The sequence below is a fragment of the Xylaria bambusicola genome (genome assembly GCF_022495145.1).
Source record: "Xylaria bambusicola strain CBS 139988 unplaced genomic scaffold F5B22scaffold_17, whole genome shotgun sequence".
Taxonomy (NCBI): Eukaryota; Fungi; Ascomycota; class Sordariomycetes; order Xylariales; family Xylariaceae; genus Xylaria; species Xylaria bambusicola.
In genome coordinates this window covers 587,835-607,993 of record NW_025953570.1, presented here as the reverse complement: position 1 = coordinate 607,993, position 20,159 = coordinate 587,835, and the positions used below count along the sequence as shown (strand labels likewise).

The window sequence follows — 20,159 nt, the reverse complement described above, 5'->3', positions numbered from 1 at the left end:
TCACATGGCGCCTATGAATCCGGCTTGTATCATGTGAGTGTATGTCCGCAGGGTCGCACGCGAGACCCAAATTCGGCCACCTGATACTTGAAGATAAAACTGCTGAACACTTTTTGCTCAAGAGATTCCCTTAATGCTGGTTTTAGTGGACTCCTGGCTGAGAAAGTCTCGCATGGGATATTGGAAATAAAATATAAGATTTGCTAAATTGTGCTATGAGTCCTATTTCGCGCGATATAAAGAAAAGAAAAGAAAAAATCATCCGCCTTCATTCTAATTAGCAAATCTATTCAGATATACAGGTAACGACGTTTCTTGTGTATACATTGGCGTAGGGCCAGCTCAACAGGTACCCGACTAGGTAAACATGTTTTGAATGATGCTACCTAAGAATGAGGGCTTGCAACTACGACTGTAGATGCTGGTGTTCTTATGCCGTTCCGTTCCTCTCCCCAACACCTGACGCCAATGGAAGAGAGAAATGACACCTATCTGACCGAGTTTCAATGTGTTTTTTTCACATGCCTTCATGACTTTCTTTCAAAGCCCGTAAAAACTTGGCTACGAGGAAAAGAGCAACCAAGCTTACCACGAAATTGTCTCGCTTGTTGTTCGACAAATTCTATGATACATTCCACAGTCGCACAGATGGCATACATGTGGGTTGTGTGAGGACACAAGCATTTTATGGAGTCTGATAACCACAGGTCGCTTGCAATCTTGGGTTGTAACGACGCTATACCGCTGATTCGATCATCTAGGGAGCTACCGGATAGAGTCGTGGTCACTGTAGTGCTCATCTCCATCATGATGCAAAGTCACGCTGTTGAACTCTTCGAAAGGATCCGAGACTTCGTTACCTGGAGTTGCCAACCCGCTATCTAAGGGCACGCCCTTGACAAAGCCAGGCGATTTCGAGGCGGTGATGTCAACACTCTCACTCTCTTTGACATTTCGGAAATTCACCGTATCTATGCCGCGGCCGGCATGGGGAACAATGGGGGGCTTCATGTGCCGGATGAGTGCCCATTGGGTAGTGCGGAAGAAAGCATGTGTCTTGATGTCTGATGCTCCTGCCCTTGCACCAAGGCGTCGGGTCTCATCCTTGATAAGTAATTTACGTATCAGAGATTTACATAGACTGGCGTACGTTAGTATTTATACAAGATACGAATTCTCTAATTCAAAAGAGTAGCTTACTTCGAGATTTGAGGCGCGCCAGAATGCTCAGGAAAAGCGACCTCCTCACGTAGAATATTCGCAAATGTGGCGTTTCGATTTTTGCCCTTGAAAGGAGTGGTGCCATAAAGCATCTCGAAGATGAGAATACCTAATGTCCACCAATCTACGGCGCTTGTGTGGCCGCTCCCCTTGATAACTTCAGGCGCGATATATTCCTCTGTTCCAACGAAAGAATTTGTTCGGAAGTTGGCTATGCAGGATTTTGTGTCGATCGTAGGAAGCGAAGAGGTACTAGCTCCGTTCTTTCCCATGATCATAGTGGGCTTACCACCGGGGCCTGACTGTTTTGATAGATCGAAATCGGAAAGCATGATATGACCAGATTGATGAAGAAGAATGTCTATGGCACAATTAGAGTGGCAGGCAGGAGACTGGCAATTCACGACGACTTACTCTCTGGCTTCAAGTCTCGATAAATGAAGCCCATCAGATGTAAATACTCCAATGCTGCTGTTACTTCGGCGGCATAGAAGCGAGCGTCTTCTTCGGGGATACACTTTCCGGGGCGCGTCTGTAATGCTCGAAAGAACTCACCGCCGCTACAATACTCCATACATAGATAGAGATGATCCTCGGACTGGAAAGAGTGGTATAGTGTGACAATGAAGGGATGGTTGCTTGTAGCTAGGATTTCCTGTTCAGCTAATGCTCGTTTGATCTTATTACGTTTGATCATTTCCTTCTTGCTTAGAACTGTCTGGGTCAGTATTCACTTGGCATAGACCGGTTGTCATGATAACGGACCTTTCATGGCATATAATCTAGTGCTCTTCTTCTCCCTAACAAGGTAGACCTTCCCTACGTCACCTTTACCGATCAACTTAATCTTGTCAAAGCTCGAGGGCCCCACTTCGACGGTGCGGACTTTGATCGAGTTGGCGCTATACGTTCGACGGAAGGCCAGGCTACTGGGACCGGGCGGGGGGAGAGCTCCTAGTCCGTCTCTGTCGGGAACCGAGAGAGTCCTGGCATCGCTGAGGGAGTTGGGCTTAGAATCAACCAAGCCAAGCGTTGAAGTATTTCCACTCTGGACAAGCGGCTCTTTTCCGAGCTCGGCGGTGGCGGGTCGCTCGCCGTCGGCCTTACTTTGGCTGAAGAGACCCTGGGCATTAGGAGCACTCGCAACTCGTCGAAGCTTCCGTGCCAGTTCTTCTTTCGTCGCGTTGGTAGCATGTTCTTTGGTTCCGCCTGGACCGTCAATTCTCAAGATCGGAGTATCCGGTGGGCTTGGCGGTACCGAACCTGTATCATGATGACGAAGGCCAGGCTGGCCTTGATGGGCGAAGTAAGGATTCGCACTTGCTGTCGGGCTCATGACATCGTCAAGAGGGTTTCCTTCGCTCGCCGTAGTAGTGGACCTAAGTCTGCCGACGGTGGTGAAAAAGCGTTTTGGCTGGCGGACCTTGGAATCAGCCTTCAAGGAACTGTCCGAGGACAGCTTTTCTTTATCGGACATGCCATTATGATTGTTTATGCGGAAGAAGTTCTTGAGTTTTTGATTGAAGTGGCTATTACCACCACCGGGGTGCGAGGGTGACTTGAGGGAAGGCATCGTGGATGAAGCAGAGGACTTGTTGTCGAACTGATCGTCAGTGGGTGCTTGTCGTAGATCAGGGCGCGAATGATGCCATGTTGCGAGCCGCTGCTTGAGTCGAAAGCGATGTGGGCGGCCGTGGGATGATGACGATGGAGGTGCAGGGGGCGATGGTGGTGATGAGGAAGAGGAGGGATGAGGACGAGGACGAGGACGAGATAGATCGTCGGAGATCATGGCAGCTTGCGGCTGTTTCGAACAGCGCTACTACCACGACCAGTACGCTACTCTCCGGAGACGCTACCTATGTCGGGACGACTCCACGCAGTGCCACGGCTAGACGATGGCCCTGGCGTGGTTGGTCTGGGGGCGCCTGGGCGGTTTTGGTCGGCTTGGAGCAGTCCTGTCGAGCTGGGCTGGTCTGGATTGGCTGGCTCGGCTGGTCAGAGAGCTGGTCCTGTGTCTGATCCTTGGCATCGATACAGTTGGTCCTTACAGAGTCCTTACAGCGAACGGCTGTGCCTATTGGTGGCCGACAATGCTGGTCAGGGCAGTCCGTAGCGCTAGGCACGGTCTGGGACGGGCAAAAAGTATGGGGTGGCGGAGCGTCAGGTTAGCGGGAAGTGTCCATAGCATGAATTCATTGCTTGATAATCATCAATTGGCCCCCCCAGTCAAACTACATCATATCTCCTCTTGCTCTGGTGTGGTTCTTGCTGCCGCGAGAGCTCGGCACTGCGGGGACAGCAACAAATAAGTCGGCGTCGTCACGGACCAAGAAACAAACAGCAGTAAATCCATTCAACAAACAACGAGTTCTTTAGGTCGAGTACCTAGGTTAGGTAGGTAGGTAGGTAGGTAGGTAGGTAGGTACCTACACGAGAAACAGGTAGAAGAGAGAGAAACAAGGCTGGTTCGGGACTGACGGTAGGTACCTACACCACAGTGCAACGTCGCTATTGTAACTATCCGCCACCTACTGCGATTCTCGCCTGTCTAGGTACCTACGAAGTATCCTACCTACCTCAGACTACCGCATTACTTGGTATCTGACAGCATAAGCCACTCGAATAGATTGGTAGGCACTACCTGCCTTCTACAGACAATGTACATACATGCCTTGTGCTTGATCCTACTACGTAACTTGGTCCTCAGCCTACCACCTAAATTGTCTACAGGTAAGTAAGTATACGCACAGTCGAATGGAAGTAGCCATGTCTCTGCCATGTCCTACATGTAGGTACCGAGTTCAATGTCAGCACGCTTGAATCGTGTCTTTCGTGTCCGAAAATACACATGTATGCTCTGCTTGGGTACCCTGTATCTTTATGCTACTGGCCTGCCTAAGCCCAAGATGCCAGGTGCATTGACGTATAAATCCTGAACTGTAAACATCATAAGATAATCTCTTCGTCTTACGGTTACTACCCAGCTACCTAAAATGTGCTCGACGTTCACTATCCCGAGATGGTTTTTAAGATCTGCCGTCTGAGGCGGTGCTCAATATACCAGGGCAGCATAAAGGGTGCAGAGAGATATATCACTTATGCTCAAGATTTCGTATACGGTTGAGTCCTATCCCGCAGGGTCAACCGTAGTAGCAGGTCGCTCAGAACTTAAACCAGATACGAAATTGCATTTTCATTTCCTGATTCTTCGTCATCCGCGTCGGCTCGCGCCTTCAGGCGGGTATACCTACCTAGGTAGTCATCAATGCTCTGCTGTACCTGTCAGGTGACCGTGAGCATTGATTATGCAGAATGCTATGCTACAAGGCTGCTGGGATTCGGGAATGCGCCTCTGATTACCTAATCTCGCATGCCAATGCCCCTATGGTACTCGGTACAAATGCCTCTAATTGAATTTGATAAGAGAAGTTGTTCTGGCTAGTGCAATTTGCACTTCAGGCCTTCGTCAGAATATCAGGTACCTTGTCCAAGTATGCCCAACATTTGATTCATCCATTCTTCCTCCGTTGGCGCATTTTCGTTCTGTTGCTGTAGTAAATTCCGGAGTTTGCGCCTGCGCTCCTTGTGCTGCAGATCGCTTTCTAGCCGTTGGTCGGCGACCGAAGGTGTGACCTGGTTGCCATTCTCATCGAATAGATACGTAGGTAATTTGTCGGCTTTGTTCTTAACCGTCCAAATACCCTTGTTTTGGCAGCCTTCACCAAAGTGCCACAAATACCTTGCAAAATGCTTCTTTTCCATGTGAGATTCGAATTCGTCCTCAGTCTTGAACTCCAAGGGAGGTTTGTGGTCTTTGCAATGTGAAAATCGGCAGACAAGCGGATCCATATCGCCGTGGATATGGAACACGTGTCTTCGTAGTGTGTCCATGTTTTGTAGCTCTGCTGGGCACAATGATGGCTGCTCTTGTTGAGAGCCTTCTGACAAACCCCACTCGCACTTAAACGAAACGTAAGATGGGTTTGATTGCAGATACTGTTCTCGGACTGAGAGCTCTGGAGGACGTGGAGGGCGGCCTCGACGTTTAACCTCTTGAGTTTGACCTCGATTTTTGCCTTGCCCCGGGCTCTTCTCATGCGTCAGCAGTCCAGCTGCTTTCATCTCCCTCTTCCGATATCTAGAATTCGGATCCGTCGAGTAAGGCGTGCCTGGCTTCCATCCTTTCGGACGGCCTCTTTTCTTGGGCTGAGAGCTAGGCGCCTCGGGATCCGTTCCCAAGAGAGCAAGAGCGTCAGGTGGAGGTGGCCTTTTGGCTGTCTGTGCTACCGATGCCTGGCCACGAGCCCGACCCTGCCCTGACGGAAGGTTAGGCGGTTCATGAGTAGATGGCGCGTTGATAGGAGTAAAGGGTGTGACTGCAGACGACTTGATATGCACCGCAAGGCGCATGTGAGAGGGCGGCTGTAAAGACTGGGCTGTGGGTTGTTGGCTCATTCTTGCGCTGGCGGGCGTCTGTGGGTTGCTTATCACTGAAGAAAGAGGCTTCTTAATTCTAGGTTGAGATGAGTTTAAAACATCTGAGGTTACCATTGGCATGGCCAGCTCATCTTCTTGGTCGTCCTCATTTTCGTCGTCTCGAATTGCCCCTCCATGATTATCGGCCGGTCTAGTACTGCGCATAAACGTGCGAATGTCCATCTTCTTCTCTATATCCACACCCAACCTCGTAAATGTAGAACAATAAAATATTCGTTTCCCATTAATGAGAAAACTAGAAGGCGCATGCGTGTCATTCAAAAAGACTATATGCCTTTTACTGTGCAGCTTAAACAGATGATCGCAGGTCCAACTGCAAGGCGCGAGATAGGCGCGTTGCAGTGGAGAGAGCAAGTCGAAATTGGGAGAGAGGTTTAAGCTAAGCCTCGCAGGTTACTGTAGGGGCTAGGCCACACTACCTTAGGTAACCTTAGGTAGGTACTCCGCTTTGGTACCTACCTCTATTTTCGAAATAGTACAACAACCTACCTAGGTAACCTACTCGCCTATGTAGGTATGTATGTGAGTATCAACATGTATACATGCACATTCGTGTCCCATAAATTTCAATGTCCATTTTGCTTTTGAAGAGTTCAAGCTCAGAACTTGGGAAAGCACCAAGCGGAATTTAAATGCCAAAGGCTGTGTTGCACAGCAAGCCTTACATATTAGGTAAGCATTAGCGCTAGAGTTTGCCCTAGGTAATAGATACATACATCTACAGCAAGTATCGACAACATGACGCCGTTGCCCTGCCACCTTCTAAACATAGTATGAAGGGTATGAAGGGTATGAAGGTTTGATATTCGGTACTCAATAAATTCATTGTTGATTATTGTTGCGTCAAACTCATAGATCTCCTATACTTTCATCTCGTGATCCTAGCTCACTAAGCTGTGGAACATGGCATCCAAACTATTCGCTGTGATCGCCGGCGCTGGTACAGGTTAGTACACCGGAGCATCAAATACTATAAAATGTGTTGGCCTCAGAAGTATTGGTATATCTCTCAACTTAGGGATCCCTATTCATATTATCCTCACAAATTCAACTATTCGACGTGAACAGATACAAGCACCCTAACTAAACATGGACTTGTGAACAGGAACTGGACGCGCCGTAGCACTCCGGTTTTCAAAGACATATCCGGTTGTGCTGATGGCACGAAGACCTGAGTCGTATCAAGATACCTTATCTGAGATCACACAGGCAGGAGGCAAAGCCGTGGGTGTTAGCGCCGACGTGACGGATACAAAGTCCATGGAATCCGCCTTCCATACCATTAAGACAGAGCTTCCAGACTTCAAGTTGGCTGCTGCGGTCTACAACGTTTCGTCTGGTTATATGATAAAGCCGTTCCTTGAACTCAAGCCCGAGGATCTGGATGACAGTTTATCAGGCAGCGCGTGTGTTATCCCCACTCTCCTTTCTTTCTCTCCTTGGGTTTGGTTTCGATTTCACATTTGCCATACAGTCATATCCGTAAGTGATGGAGATTCGTTCATCAAAGTTAACAGATATTATCCCATATACAGCCGGGGACTCTTCAACTTCGCCCAGAAGACAATGCCCCTACTCCTCGACGCTGTACCTCAGTCAGACTACTCACCCACACTGTTAGTCACGGGCGCCACTTCGTCTATTCGTGGCTCTGCGAAATTCGGGACACTTGCTGCGGGCATGTTTGCACGTCGTGCTCTTGCTCAATCTCTAGCACGCGAATTCCATCCTCAGGGAGTTCATATCGCGCACGCTATTATAGACGGAATAATTGACGTACCACGAACGAGTGGTTACACCGGCAAAGGGGACGTAGAGGATTGGAAACTAAAGCCGGAAGCAGTGGGTATCCTTTTTATTATTCTCTCCACCACGTTACTGATCTTGCTCTTAGATTGCCGAGAGCTATTGGCATCTGCATACCCAACCTCGTACTGCTTTCACACAGGAATTGGATATGCGACCCTATGTGGAAAAGTTTTAACGGCACCTAGGGCAAGTAACAATGCGATCATTTGCACTAGAAAGCAAGTCAAGAATTCTGCGTTTGTGTGTGAAATGCATGGGTCCATCAAATTGAGCTGCCGTCTGGTGAAAGAAGATTGCCCAAAATAGATGGTGTTTGTCCTATGTTTAGCTAGGTATCGTTAAAAACGAGACGCGCCATGATAATAACGTAGTCGTTCGTTTCCCAACCGGGAAACAATATCACGAGATAAACCCCTTCCAGATGGTCATTATATCTCGCGGCATCATCGGCGTTTTGCCAGCCATGTTGCCCAGCTCAACAAAGAGGGGCCAGCTGATCAAACCCACCGAGGCGGCTGCTACGGGAATGACACAGCATTCTGGGCGCCTTATCTCCAAATTCTCAATCTTGACTTGTCACTTATCTCGGTGACTGTAGCGTAGAGCATCTCTCTGTCTTGTTGAATGCATGTTCCAACATTCAGATCAAGACCCATCACCGGTATCCGTAGGCTCTAGATCAGCCTCGCCCCCGGCAGCTATGCGCTCTTCTTCCTTCTTGTCTCGAATTTTTTGAGTTTCCTCCCTCATCTTCTCTAAGTTCCATACGTCATCGTTTCCATCATCCGATGCATCATCATCTTCTGTGAACCTCCAGTTGCCACTTTCAAAGAGGGCACGGCCAGTTGATTCCTTGGCTTGCCTTGCCTGTTCCTCGGCAGCCTTCTTGTCCATACGTTCCTTCTTCCACTTAGCAAATGATTCTGGTGTAACTGGCGTAAGAGTGCCCGTCAGTTTGTGCCTCTCCGATTCCAAGAAGTCTTCTAAAGTCAGTGTTTTCAACGGAGACTTGTCAAGCAATGCTTTCTCGGCAGCACGCTGCTCTTTAGTCTTAAGTACGAATCTATTTCAAGCGTCAATACCATGTCTAACGTAGTGAGCCCCTGTGGCGCAATTTAACTTACCCTGGTGGTAGAGCATGTTTGTATTTGCATTTATCACCGCCATTGGGACATATCCAGAACCAACCATACTTGCCATCTTCGATCGCCTCGATGAAGTATTTGCAGACCTTGTCGGTCGTGGTTTGTTGATTGCCCTTCTTTGAAAGAACAACCTTGCGTAGTTTTTCTTCATCCCAATCATCTGAAGTCTCTTGTTTCTTCTTTTCTTCTTCTTCGGCTCTCGCATCGGTGTATAGGTTCTTCTTCTCGGTCTTTCGTTCCACAGCAAGATCATGAGCAAACTTGCACTTTTTCCCCTTCTCACAATTTCCCTTCTTCCAGAAAATACAAACAACCGTCTTGGGGTCGACTCCAAAAGGAACTTTCTGTATCTGACTGGGTTTGGCGAGTAAAGCATCGGTTTCCCTTTTAGCATCCTCAGCGGCCTTCTTCTCTCGGGCACGTGCCTCCTTCTCGGCTTGTTTCCGCTTCTCCTCAGCGCTACCACCCGATTTAGCCGTTGCTTCGATTTGTTTAATTTGTCTTTGGGCGGCGGAGCCTTTTTTATTTTTCATTCCGAAGGTCTTGTCTACTGCCACCTTGGCAGCGGCTGGCTTCTTGCCCTTCCCATCATCCTTCTTCTTTGGCGGCATATTGGCTTACTGATAAGTATCCGACTGACCTGCCTTGAGGAAAATTTCGGTCGATCGGCTTCGCAGATGACTAAAGGCGAGTCGTTATAGTCTTTAAAGTCGAATAGTAAATGCCTTTTGGTTTAGACAATTGCAGGTGGCACTCCGCTAACCTGCAGTGGGCGCTACAGTACTTGAGTTAATGCTAGTGGTTGACGAGATAAGCGTGGGGTATTTTAAACATCCCACTACGTCACATGATTTTTTTTTTTTTTACCGCGCCTCAGGACTTTTCAGCCACATCTGATCGACAAAACAATTACAAGCCACCCTGCAGTTCAGCCTGCCAGAGTACCTAGGCTAGGTAGGTAGGTGCTAGGTACCTGCTACCTACCTAGGTACCTCTAGGGGTGCCATAAGCATTCATGGATTACAACACCTCCATCCTGTGTACTGAAAGCTTCAAACTGTCCTCTCGAGTCTGCTCCACGCACTTTTCTTCAACAACCAGTCTGGCAAATGCTACCGCAATTCGAGTAATTGCAACTCGTAAGTCTTATATGGATGGGATTCAGTGTTACATCCACTTAAAGTATTAACGATTGCAAGCGATACAGATAATTCTACGAGTCACACTCCACCTCTTTTATATATATTCAAGCTCAGTACACCGACCGAGACACGATGATTTCCGACGACGATCTGTACAGACTTGCTATCTTTCTTGGCTCGGTAGCCATGTTATTGATAGTGCTGTACCATTTTTTCGAGGTTAATTCACAAGAGGATAGCGCGCTCGCCCAAAAAGCTTCCAGAGTTATACCATCGCAACCCGCGGCAGCGGCAGCCAAACAGGCGCCAACTACCAAATAAGCCATGACGATGACATATAAAGGCTGTACTGGAGTTTAAGGGCGCATATGGGCTTGCATTGTTTTGATGTGGTGGATAGGGAATCTTGAAACGATCCTAATTACCAGCGTTTCCGTCCCTCAGCTGGTTCCACAGGACAAACGAGTGGTCGCTGGCCTAATCACAGCCAGAGACTCGATGCGCTTGTGGCTAAAGGAGATCATGCCGCAAGGCTGACATGTAATTGCTGCGATTAAGATTAGTCCCTTCCAGAAGCATACTACCAACTCCTCCTTAGGACTAGTAACTGCTACAGAGCGAATGCGATGGTTCAATTGTTTTGACGTTATTAGCACCGACATTTCTCTCTCTTTCTTAAAGAACAACAACTTAAAAGTGTGTAGTACATAAGTACATAGGTACATCGGCATGTTATGTCGGGATCGTGCATTCGACAGGTGAGTACTAGGTACTTCACTGAGATGGGTACTTCTAAATCCACACTGTCCCTACGTAGTAGAGCACGCATTGTACCTAGGTACATATAGCTACTTAAGCATCTAATCGCCCATCACATCTGTGGCTGTGCAGAATCGTTGCCTGAACGCGTCAATGGAAAACAGCTTGCTTAGGGGTTGAGATTAGCGTGTAGGACTCCCTGATTGGCCAAGTAGCATATGCCTGCAGTCAATGAGCACTGAAATTGGCACTGTAGAGAGGTATCTAGGTACCTAGAGAATCAACAGATGGGTCAGTTCAATCTAGCCCAGTCCAATCTCTGCCACAGGCAGGCGCGCAAGCAAAACCAGCAGCAGCCACCCGCCCTACCTTACCTCACCTGGTTCCCTTCTTCCACTTCCCCCATCTACTGTCGCCATCTCTCACATTCACACGCATTCACCCACTCCCTTCTATTTCTTACTGTTTTTTGTGCACAACAACCACTTTGCCACCCGACTTCAATCCATTGTAATCATCGGCATCTGTTTGTCAATACTATACAACAAACAGAGCACTCTCTTTCTTTTTCCCTTGCCATCTCCGTCTGACTTAATCAACACCACTACTTGACGTGAAAACAGCTGCAACGCTTCCGCAGCCAGTCGCAGGTCACGCTTTCTCTTTTCCATCATCACGAACTGCGTCGCCTATCAAACAAAGTATACAGGTCGTTGCTCATATTCGCAACAAGCCATCGACCAACTGACTCGCCATCTATACAAATTTAATATCTTCTGAGTGTCTCTTGCTGCCTTTAGCGGTGGTCACATCACATCCATATCGACTCAGATCAATACACTTCAACTACTTTTCGCGCCACAATACTCATAACTCAGAATGTCTGGATCCGGAAAGCTCGACCAACCCCTGGATGAGATCATCTCGACCCAGCGCCGCGCTGCTGGTGGTGCCCGCCGCCGAAGCCAGCGTCGTGTATCTGGTCGACCTGCCGCTGCAGCACCCGTCGGAGGTGTTCAGAAGACATCTCGACAGCCGCGCAACGCGGCGACGAAGCAAGCCCCCGCTAAGGCCGCCGGTGGTAATGGAGAAAGCAAGGTTGTTGTTAGCAACCTCGTAAGTCAAGAAGCTCCTTAACCTGATTTATCTACTCGGTTTCTAACATCAACTGTAGCCGAAGGATGTGAACGAAGCCCAGATTAAGGTATGTTTCCTAGGGCACTTGCCCGCGGAATTTCGTCGACATCTTCCTTGAATCGCACACGCGTAGCCTTAACGATCGAGATGAATACTATCCAGCGCATCGCCTTTCATCATCATTAAAGAGCTGTCAACATGCCCAGCCTCCTTCCTTAACACTGCAAGCATACACATGAGCTGCATTGTGTCGGAAGTCGAGCAGGTCTCGCTACCATGCGTATACATTGAATGTCCTCGGGATGGCTTGGCACCCACCCGCAAATGACTTCAATGCGCAAATTCGGAGCAGACTATGGCATTACCGACTAGCAATCTTGTAGGCTTGATCCTGGCAGGGGTATCTTTCTTTGACTGTACCCTCTCATTTTGTTATGAACATGAATAAACCGCGAGCACTGCAGTGAGCAACAGACGCGTCTGTTCCTACGAGTCTGGAGACATTTCCACTACAGATTATCAGGTAAAGAGACAGCCTGGGGAACACAGCAACGCGATGAATCAATATGTTTTCAGCTTGGCAGAGCAACAGTGCGTGTAGTGCGATGGTTTCTTAAGGAGATGGGTATGGGACTTGTGTGTGGGCAACGTGCTTCTTTATCGCCACTCTTTGTTAGCAGTTCCTCCAACTGAATTGGGCCAGGGGGTTATGCTCTTGCTCTGCCAGCCGGATGACAGATTGTTAGCGGATAGTGGATGAGACGAACTGGTTCCTCTCGTATTGCGGCCTCCGGACTAAAGTCCGTCCTAACGCTCACTGCGTGCTCGTTGTTACATGCACGCCAATGGACTCTTTTGGGGACGAAGCGCTTGCCGGTCTCTTGGATGCTCGATAATGGATCACCGCGCGCAAATGCGAATGGAATACTTGAGACTAACACTCGTGCCCTCCATAGGAGTATTTCACCACTTCAGTTGGACCCATCAAGCGTGTGGAGCTCTCATATGGCCCCGGTGGTGTCAGCCGTGGTATCGCCACCGTTACTTTCCACAAGCCTGATGGTGCTAGCAAGGCGTTCAGCCAGTTGAATGGCATTTTAGTCGATAATCGCCCAATGAAGGTAAAGTTTACTATTCATCACCTGTTATATGCTGCTAGGGACTAACCAACTTGGGGCTGCAGATCGAAATAGTAGTTACCGGTGATAAGGCTGCATCCATCATTCCTGCGCCTAAGACACTTACTGAACGTGTTACCCAACCCAAAGCGCAGCCTAAATCTGCTGCGAACGACAAGAAGAAGGATGCTGGGAAAGCAGCTGGCCCTGGCGCTCGGGGTCGCAAGCGACGCCCTGCTCGTAGCAGCCGCCCAGCCAAGAAGACGGCCGAGGAACTGGATTCCGAGATGGCAGATTACTTCAACTCAGGAGACCAGAACGAAAACGCCAATGGTGCCGTCGCTAATGCTAATGGCGACGCTGCTATGGATGACGAGATTTCGGTGAGATGACTAATTACATATCCTATATCCTTCCTACTAATGATTTGTAGTGAGTTCGTACGTCGTTAGGCGGGTTTGCATCGGATAAAACCATGAACAGTTGATGGAGCGCTCATGGTCTTAGGGGTTCAGGTGGACGGTCGGTAGTTAGCCGTGATAATTATTTCTCCTTGCTTCGCTGAAGGGTAAGGGCTTTGACCGAGAATCCTTGATTCTTGCTTTCCTTGGGGTCCGTGGATAATCGATAGTGCGTACACATAAACTCAGATTGTATTTTTTCCCAAGTAACAATACAAGAGGTTATTAGTTGCGAATATTCCTGATACAATTGCTTCATAATGGTGGAACGACTGGTTAACTAACATGTTTTGACAAAATTGAGTAATACACTGATCTTGAATAGTCTTGGATAATCCTACCAGGGTGTTGACCTGCCAACCCACCGTAAGTGATAAAATAGAGGACGGTGCCTGTCTGGTAGAAGTGTAAAGAGAAATTTATTTGTTGTATTAGTCTTGGCATGTATCTAATCTAGAACATGTACTCAAAGTATTTGGGTTCTAGGAAGAGAAAAACCGGAAAACCTGGATCCATAACGTTTAAAAGCTGTCCATGCCCGTTTTCAAAGTAATATCTTTTTTGATTAGTCACCTGACATATGCTCCTCAGACACCTTCTACGTCAAGCACTCCTATCAGGTCAGACGGAGGCCTTCAGTCCCTGAAGTTCTTGAATCTGTTGTATGACTGCGTCAGTATCCTGGCTTTGAGCGAGCAGGCAGATAAGAGCACCAGGGAACTGGATTTTGTGATATATATAGGCTGGAAAGAGCGAGAAAAGATAGACTTACTTCTGAACAACCTTCTCGATTCCGTCACAGCCTCGCTTCAGCTCATCCAGACGAGGTCCATAGGAAAAGCGGACAACTACAAGGAGTGGGTGTTAGTGATGGGTTGACGAGAGACGGCAGTTCGAGAGAGCACTTACAGTGATGGCAAGGACTGTCAAACAGGTCACGACGGCGCGCAGGATTGAGATCAAAGAAGATACCAGGGACGACAATGACCTTCTCTTCGAGACATGCTTGGAAGAAATTGAGACCGTCAGAGATGGGGCCAGGCAGGCCCTCGAGATTGAGCCATAGGTAAAATGTGCTGTCCGGCACGTATTTGATCACGAAACCCATGTCACGCAATCGCTTGACCACATAATCCCGCTTGTCCTGTTTACATCCGCCATGTTAGTGAACTGCTGATTTTTGGTCTGAGGAGGCTCTGGGTCTTGGCTTACTCGGAAATGGCGCTGGAGAGCTTGCATCTCCTTGCGAACGAGTGAGGGCTCAAGCATGGGGACGGCGGCCTCCTGGAAAGGAGCATTGGCACCACCGTCAAGGTAGGAGCCGCAAGAGCCAATACTGATAGTTAAACGCGTTAGTCCTCAAATAAGTAATTACACGGCCCATGGGAGATATGAGTTTTTCCTTACGCCTTGATGAATTCCTTGGGGCCAAGAATCCAAGCAACTCGCCATCCAGGGAGACGGAATCGCTTGGTAAGGCCGTCGATAATGAGAACATCATCCTCATCGACATCCTCGATATTATCAGCAGCTGAGATGACAGAGCCATCGCAATCGCTCGTGTAATTGTAGCCCGAGTAAAATTCGTCGCTAATGAGCGTCGCACGCCCACGGCAGATGTCCTGGATCTCGGCGAGTTCAGGGTTGGCAACGACGCGACCAGTGGGGTTGCGAGGGTTTGAGGTCAGAATGACCGAAGTACCCCGGGCAATTTCATGAGCAATGACATCGGGGTGGATGTGATAACCATCCTCTTCCGAAAGAGGCGTGGGGACAGCAGCGAACTAGACCTTGAGTAAGCACGATATTCTTTAGTATCTTGGTTGATCAACATTACATTCTTGAAAAGAGACATCATCTCATTGTAAGCTGTGTAGTCGGGGATGAAGAAGCCAACGTAGGCGTTGTTGAGAATGGCGGCAATACGAATCAAACCAGCTCGGCCACCAGGAACAATAGCCACATTTTCCCAAGAATATTGACTATCCTTCCCCTGACGGTGCATCTCATTGTACATTCTAGCGACGGCAGCCCGAAGAGGCTTGATGCCAGCGGTAGGACCATACTCACGAGCCGCAACGGAGACGTCGATATGAGTAGGCCGAGGGAATGAACCTTCAATCTCATCATCAACCTCCGGGGCACCTTGGCCTAGATTGGCCCATAGTTCAGGTTCGTCCATGAACCCATGCTCGGCAGCGCGCTCGGTACACCAGACGACACCGGTTGAAGCGCGGGAGGCGTCGAGACCGGCATGGGGGAGATGCCCGGGATTCGCAGCACGGAACTGTCTGTGAATTTTGGAGCTCGTCTCTGCCAAGTAAGGTCGTCAGCATAAAGCTCGGGGAAGAGAAAGCCACACAGTTTGATATCTTGGTTATAAGTGAGGGTAGGCGGCGAATGCCAAGAGCCAAGGCTCACACAGATGTATATCATCTTAGGGCGCGCCAACATTGCTTCTTTTAGTGGCCAACGAAGGGAACGGCTCTCTGTCACTCTTGGCATGTATGTGTGTCTAGGAGAGACGTGCAGCCGTAGAATAATTACATGCAATAAGCTCTTGAAAACATACCATTGGCGCTAGGGTCACCGATACTGAATCTTCTTCTGGGAAGACCCGTATTCTTGTTCCTAGATAAGTATGGGGTTAGTGTCACGGGCTCCTCGGCGGCAATAATTCCCTGGTCAGTTGTCCAGAAGGCGATGGATTTATTCAAAGATATTGTTTCTATATTGTGAAGATGGCCCTGACTTACATAGAGAACTTGCGATTGTTGAACATCTTGACGGTTTGCAAAGCAAGCAGTAATTCTAGGTGGAGAAAGAAAGGGCAATCAGCTGAAGCTCAGCCGTGCGGTGTACGAGGGGGGTATCTTGGGCGGTTGAGTGACGGGACGGCAGAACAACCGGGTCACGCTGGGAACAGAAAACTGAAAAGAACAGAAGAGTGTGATCTGCAGAGTTGCAGGTGGCACTGATCCAAGTGCTTTTTCTACTTGCGAGCTGAAACGAGGCGGGAGGCAAAGGGAAGGGGAAAAAAGCAACCGGCGAGCAACCAGACATCACCAAACCCCCGTGTCCCACCGACCGCCAGGCGCAGCCCAATTATGCATCCCGCTCCCATGGGCAGCGTGTGGTCGAGGCTCCCCAGTTCAGACCAGCTCTACCCAGTGATGCCCCCATGAATAATAAAGTGGGGGATGCCGTGGCCAGCACAAATCAGAGCGCCGGAGCGCTGTCATGGCTGTGGATCGTCGGTGCTGTTTCGGTGCAGAGTTGCGAATTGCTTTGACTGGCGAGACTGGGTCGGGTTTGGTGTGGGCTGCCCGTTCCGAGTTGGGCGCCCGCCTCAAACTATTTCATCGATGACAAGTTACCGATAAGTCATCACTACTATCTGAAATACTTGGTTGTCTATGGGCATTTCCAGACCCGCCACGTACACGCCGAATATCAGCTTGAAACGAAATGATAGATAGCTGCCCATGTACCTTCTACATTCATCTACCTACTCCTGTTTGCTATGCCACGACATCGGGTCAATATCTAGACTAGAAAACAGCATTAAAGCGGGGCCTAATTACGAAGATTATGTTTTCTCAATAATTGAACCATTAAAACAAGCATTATGATTGCCTGAAACAGGTGATATGGTGCCTGTGCCCCCGAGTACAACATGATCTGGACGAAAATAATGAGGAATGCCTCATATAACATGTCGGCGATGCCGTCCGGGAAAAGCCAGTTTTTGCTGACCGCGGCGGGGTGTCAATGACAGCCCAGCCCAGCTGTCCATCAGCTGGTTTGCGGGTGGGGTCAAAGGTGACACAAGATGTAACCAAGTACTTCTGTAGATGGGTTAGCCCTGCCGAGAGCGCGTTCTGAAATCAATTAACGCGACTGCCAGGTTCAAAGTCGCGAAGCAACAGAGAGCTTGGAAGAGGTCTTGCGTCGGTTTCTACCATCCACCCACCTGTCGAAGTCAGCTAGGCACAACTCTGCCACAATATCTCTCCTATACACCTGGAAGTCAGCACCAACTTCAATTCGATCAAGATGGCTCTCATAGTCGACAAGCATCGGCCACGGTCTCTCGATGCTCTGACCTACCACTCAGAGCTCTCTGACAGGCTGCGATCATTGGTATATGCTCCATGACCTTGAAGAACACCCAAGACAAGCCTGCAGGTATAGGACTCACACATCTCATCGTCTTAGGCACAAAGCGGCGACTTTCCTCATCTCCTCGTCTATGGGCCCTCGGGGGCTGGGAAGAAGACTCGTATTGTTGCGACGTTGAAAGAGCTTTACGGTCCAGGAGTAGAAAAGATTAAGATCGATGCGCGCGTCTTCCAAACGAGTAGCAACCGAAAACTCGAATTTAATATCGTCGCTTCGGTATATCATCTTGAAATTACGCCATCCGACGTGGGCAATTACGATCGAGTCGTTATCCAAGATTTGCTTAAGGAAGTTGCCCAGACACAGCAGGTTGACCAGTCAGCCAAGCAAAGATTCAAGGTGGTCGTCATCAACGAGGCGGATCATCTCACGCGAGATGCTCAGGCAGCCCTGAGAAGAACAATGGAGAAATACAGCCCTAATTTACGACTGATTCTGCTCGCCAATAGCACAGCCAACATTATTGCCCCAATTCGGAGTCGAACACTTCTCGTCCGAGTCGCCGCCCCGACCGTGGACGAGATTTCAGACGTATTAGCCGACTCTGCCAAGCGCGAAGGTTGGCCAGTTGTGAAAGGTCTACATAAAAGAATAGCTGAAGAGAGCGGGAGAAACTTGCGGCGAGCTCTGTTGATGTACGAGGCGGTTCATGCTCAGAAGTATGCTCTCAAAACCAGTCCAATTGTTAGTTTATAGCACTGACAAGCTTGCAGTGAGAAAGTGACAGACACAACCCCTATTCCTCCCCCAGATTGGGAGGCTTTGATAGCACAGATTGCCAAAGACATGATGGATCAACATACACCGGCACAGATCCTCGTGATCAGATCCAAGCTCTATGACCTCCTTACTCATTGCATACCACCTACAACGATCCTTAAGACGTTGACGTTCAAACTGATCCCCCAAATCGATGACGACTTGAAATGGGAAGTGATAAAGTGGTCAGCCTTCTATGAGCACCGAATAAGAACGGGCTCCAAGGTTATCTTCCACCTTGAGGCTTTCGTCGCCAAGTTCATGCGAATAATTGAGATGTACTTGATGAGCATGGACATGTAGGCAGCGGCGATGGGGACTTGCTCGGACTTCCCTAAATGGGCTGGACCTCGCTCGGAGTTAAGGACTGTTGCACTATGGGCATAGGAGGCGTTTGGGTGCCATGGCTAATGGGTTTTGGTTGCATCATATTCAGTACTTAAGTCCTTTCACGAATCGTGGATCCGGTATCGGTAGAACCAATGTGCCGTTGAGATCCTAGGTTGGTTGTAGCATAACCGAGACCCGGTGTGCTACCCCGGCGCAAACTCCTTTCCGCCGCATCTGAGCAGCACATACTACACAGTCAACCGCGAGTCTAGTCTACTATGTAGTATAGATGATATGTAGCCGGCGCAACAACTTATCATTACCTAGGTTGAAATTGGATAGGTACTTGAATACCTGGACGCTCTAAGCACATCCCTATTAGACTAACCTAGGGGAATTCCCCGCGTTTCTGCCCACGCGTCTGGGGTGATTCTCGGCAAGCGACATTCCAAAGCATCATTGCGCTAGGCGATCGCGATACATGATGTACCACCTGAGCGCCGACTAAGACCCTGGTCCTAGTACAGAAGGCTGTCGGGAGTCGGGCGAAGAGGCTTTCTCTTATGATGCCTTCATCAAAGCAAAGACCGACGAGACAAAGTGGCTTAATTTTATCCCAGACAGCTGAGCTGAGCCGGGGTGCAATGATGATAATTGGGGATGCCAAGCCAGAACTGGAGGTGACCGGACCAGGATGTGGCACACTCCAAAAGTGCGGGGTTTGTCAGGTGAGGGGTCGGAATGGGTATCCAAAACAGTATCCAGACGGACGACTGACGCCTTGGACAAGCAACTCGCTATCCAACCAACTTGGCTACATTTTCAATCCATCCGCGTCTCCGGGCCAATGCCCGGGTTCTAATTTAGCATTACCGCACCGTCCGTCAGATCTTGGGCTCTCGACGCAAGGTACTGGTGTCTGCCCGCCACGATGGAGTAACGGGAGCACAGTAAACCTCCCCATAACCTCCCCATTTAAGCTACGCTATCTTCAGTACCTTGCCTAGTCGGAGGCCAGTCCAGCTCTATTTCGCACATGATGCATCCCCAGGTACTGCCCAGGCATGGCGATGATGACAATTCTCCATGGCGGTGCCTGGGCTCTCTCGGCCGTCCTGTAGCTTATTACGTATCGTATTCTATAACGCGGGGTGTGGGTTGCATTGGTCTGACCATATCGAAACCGCCCAGCTTCCTTCGGACACACTCACAAGGAATTGTCGTGTGTTGTAGCATGAACCATTGGCGCGGGTCCTTGCTCGAATGCGGTATGGAGGTCTTGGTCTGGTTATAAGAACACTCTATTGCAGGTCTGTGAACTGTCTGGATGTCTATCCTTGCTGTGGTACCCAACTACCTGGTAGGGTTTCCCCAGGCGTTGTGATTTCCCACGTTCCCTGGACAGTGCTGGCACCAACCATGCAACTGTGCAGTTTTAGCCAATGGACCAAGGGATTTGCTTCGCTTATTCAAGGCTGTTCTCCCACGGTACTACTAAGTATGTAGATACCTTTCCATTCCCAGGTTCGCGATCCGTTCAAAGGTTCAGATGCCCATTGGTAGATAGGTAAGCGAGTTCCTATCTTGGTGATGTTG

At 49.1% G+C, this 20,159-nt stretch overlaps 7 protein-coding genes across 7 annotated transcripts; 3 read left to right on the top strand and 4 right to left on the bottom strand.

The window, feature by feature from the left end:
* Positions 1 to 101: 101 nt before the first annotated feature.
* On the bottom strand, positions 102 to 3,649 carry F5B22DRAFT_604423 (Pkinase-domain-containing protein). Its single transcript, XM_047974797.1, has 4 exons — positions 1,987 to 3,649; positions 1,636 to 1,935; positions 1,201 to 1,582; positions 102 to 1,141 (listed from the first exon to the last, which is right to left on the bottom strand). Exons 1-4 carry the CDS (start codon positions 3,011 to 3,013, stop codon positions 766 to 768), a joined length of 2,085 nt encoding a protein of 694 aa, XP_047831492.1. The 5' UTR covers positions 3,014 to 3,649; the 3' UTR covers positions 102 to 765.
* Positions 3,650 to 3,951: 302 nt separating this feature from the next.
* F5B22DRAFT_604422 (uncharacterized protein) lies at positions 3,952 to 6,076 on the bottom strand. The gene has a single exon (XM_047974796.1). The coding sequence runs from the start codon at positions 5,881 to 5,883 to the stop codon at positions 4,699 to 4,701; it is 1,185 nt and encodes a 394-aa protein (XP_047831491.1). The 5' UTR covers positions 5,884 to 6,076; the 3' UTR covers positions 3,952 to 4,698.
* Positions 6,077 to 6,447: 371 nt separating this feature from the next.
* Positions 6,448 to 7,828, top strand: F5B22DRAFT_123125 (NAD(P)-binding protein). Its single transcript, XM_047968894.1, has 4 exons — positions 6,448 to 6,667; positions 6,827 to 7,127; positions 7,257 to 7,563; positions 7,616 to 7,828. Exons 1-4 carry the CDS (start codon positions 6,625 to 6,627, stop codon positions 7,703 to 7,705), a joined length of 741 nt encoding a protein of 246 aa, XP_047831490.1. The 5' UTR covers positions 6,448 to 6,624; the 3' UTR covers positions 7,706 to 7,828.
* Positions 7,829 to 7,833: 5 nt separating this feature from the next.
* Positions 7,834 to 9,286, bottom strand: F5B22DRAFT_655080 (uncharacterized protein; the record flags this gene model as incomplete). Its single annotated transcript, XM_047979862.1, has 2 exons — positions 7,834 to 8,593; positions 8,655 to 9,286. The coding sequence occupies 2 exons, from the start codon at positions 9,284 to 9,286 to the stop codon at positions 8,176 to 8,178; spliced, it is 1,050 nt and encodes a 349-aa protein (XP_047831489.1). The 3' UTR covers positions 7,834 to 8,175.
* Positions 9,287 to 11,311: 2,025 nt separating this feature from the next.
* On the top strand, positions 11,312 to 13,321 carry F5B22DRAFT_121869 (uncharacterized protein). The gene is made up of 5 exons (XM_047968889.1): positions 11,312 to 11,692; positions 11,751 to 11,780; positions 12,670 to 12,834; positions 12,897 to 13,214; positions 13,265 to 13,321. Exons 1-5 carry the CDS (start codon positions 11,456 to 11,458, stop codon positions 13,265 to 13,267), a joined length of 753 nt encoding a protein of 250 aa, XP_047831488.1. The 5' UTR covers positions 11,312 to 11,455; the 3' UTR covers positions 13,268 to 13,321.
* Positions 13,322 to 13,739: 418 nt separating this feature from the next.
* On the bottom strand, positions 13,740 to 16,283 carry F5B22DRAFT_121947 (pyridoxal phosphate-dependent transferase). Its single transcript, XM_047968890.1, has 8 exons — positions 16,049 to 16,283; positions 15,865 to 15,923; positions 15,130 to 15,605; positions 14,700 to 15,076; positions 14,505 to 14,628; positions 14,202 to 14,436; positions 14,065 to 14,140; positions 13,740 to 13,949 (listed from the first exon to the last, which is right to left on the bottom strand). The coding sequence occupies exons 1-8, from the start codon at positions 16,072 to 16,074 to the stop codon at positions 13,928 to 13,930; spliced, it is 1,395 nt and encodes a 464-aa protein (XP_047831487.1). The 5' UTR covers positions 16,075 to 16,283; the 3' UTR covers positions 13,740 to 13,927.
* A 569-nt stretch (positions 16,284 to 16,852) lies between these two features.
* Positions 16,853 to 18,831, top strand: F5B22DRAFT_121854 (P-loop containing nucleoside triphosphate hydrolase protein). The gene is made up of 3 exons (XM_047968888.1): positions 16,853 to 17,435; positions 17,511 to 18,133; positions 18,188 to 18,831. Exons 1-3 carry the CDS (start codon positions 17,349 to 17,351, stop codon positions 18,534 to 18,536), a joined length of 1,059 nt encoding a protein of 352 aa, XP_047831486.1. The 5' UTR covers positions 16,853 to 17,348; the 3' UTR covers positions 18,537 to 18,831.
* Positions 18,832 to 20,159: the final 1,328 nt, after the last annotated feature.

Bases quoted from the DNA above. Each gene is read 5' to 3' on its own strand.
- F5B22DRAFT_121854 (XM_047968888.1), top strand. From the start codon at position 17,349: ATGGCTCTCATAGTCGACAAGCATCGGCCACGGTCTCTCGATGCTCTG. The intron at 17,436-17,510 runs GTATATGCTCCA...TCATCGTCTTAG, and splicing joins CTGACAGGCTGCGATCATTG to GCACAAAGCGGCGACTTTCC. The intron at 18,134-18,187 runs GTATGCTCTCAA...ACAAGCTTGCAG, and splicing joins GAGGCGGTTCATGCTCAGAA to TGAGAAAGTGACAGACACAA.
- F5B22DRAFT_604423 (XM_047974797.1), bottom strand. From the start codon at position 3,013: ATGATCTCCGACGATCTATCTCGTCCTCGTCCTCGTCCTCATCCCTCC. The intron at 1,936-1,986 runs GTCCGTTATCAT...TGACCCAGACAG, and splicing joins TAGATTATATGCCATGAAAG to TTCTAAGCAAGAAGGAAATG. The intron at 1,583-1,635 runs GTAAGTCGTCGT...ATTGTGCCATAG, and splicing joins TCGAGACTTGAAGCCAGAGA to ACATTCTTCTTCATCAATCT.
- F5B22DRAFT_604422 (XM_047974796.1), bottom strand. From the start codon at position 5,883: ATGGACATTCGCACGTTTATGCGCAGTACTAGACCGGCCGATAATCAT.
- F5B22DRAFT_123125 (XM_047968894.1), top strand. From the start codon at position 6,625: ATGGCATCCAAACTATTCGCTGTGATCGCCGGCGCTGGTACAG. The intron at 6,668-6,826 runs GTTAGTACACCG...ACTTGTGAACAG, and splicing joins GATCGCCGGCGCTGGTACAG to GAACTGGACGCGCCGTAGCA. The intron at 7,128-7,256 runs GTGTGTTATCCC...TCCCATATACAG, and splicing joins GACAGTTTATCAGGCAGCGC to CCGGGGACTCTTCAACTTCG.
- F5B22DRAFT_121869 (XM_047968889.1), top strand. From the start codon at position 11,456: ATGTCTGGATCCGGAAAGCTCGACCAACCCCTGGATGAGATCATCTCG. The intron at 11,693-11,750 runs GTAAGTCAAGAA...CATCAACTGTAG, and splicing joins AGGTTGTTGTTAGCAACCTC to CCGAAGGATGTGAACGAAGC. The intron at 11,781-12,669 runs GTATGTTTCCTA...TGCCCTCCATAG, and splicing joins TGAACGAAGCCCAGATTAAG to GAGTATTTCACCACTTCAGT.
- F5B22DRAFT_121947 (XM_047968890.1), bottom strand. From the start codon at position 16,074: ATGTTCAACAATCGCAAGTTCTCTAT. The intron at 15,606-15,864 runs GTATGTTTTCAA...CTTACTTGGCAG, and splicing joins CGGTGACCCTAGCGCCAATG to AGACGAGCTCCAAAATTCAC. The intron at 14,437-14,504 runs GTAAGCCAAGAC...GGATGTAAACAG, and splicing joins CTCTCCAGCGCCATTTCCGA to GACAAGCGGGATTATGTGGT.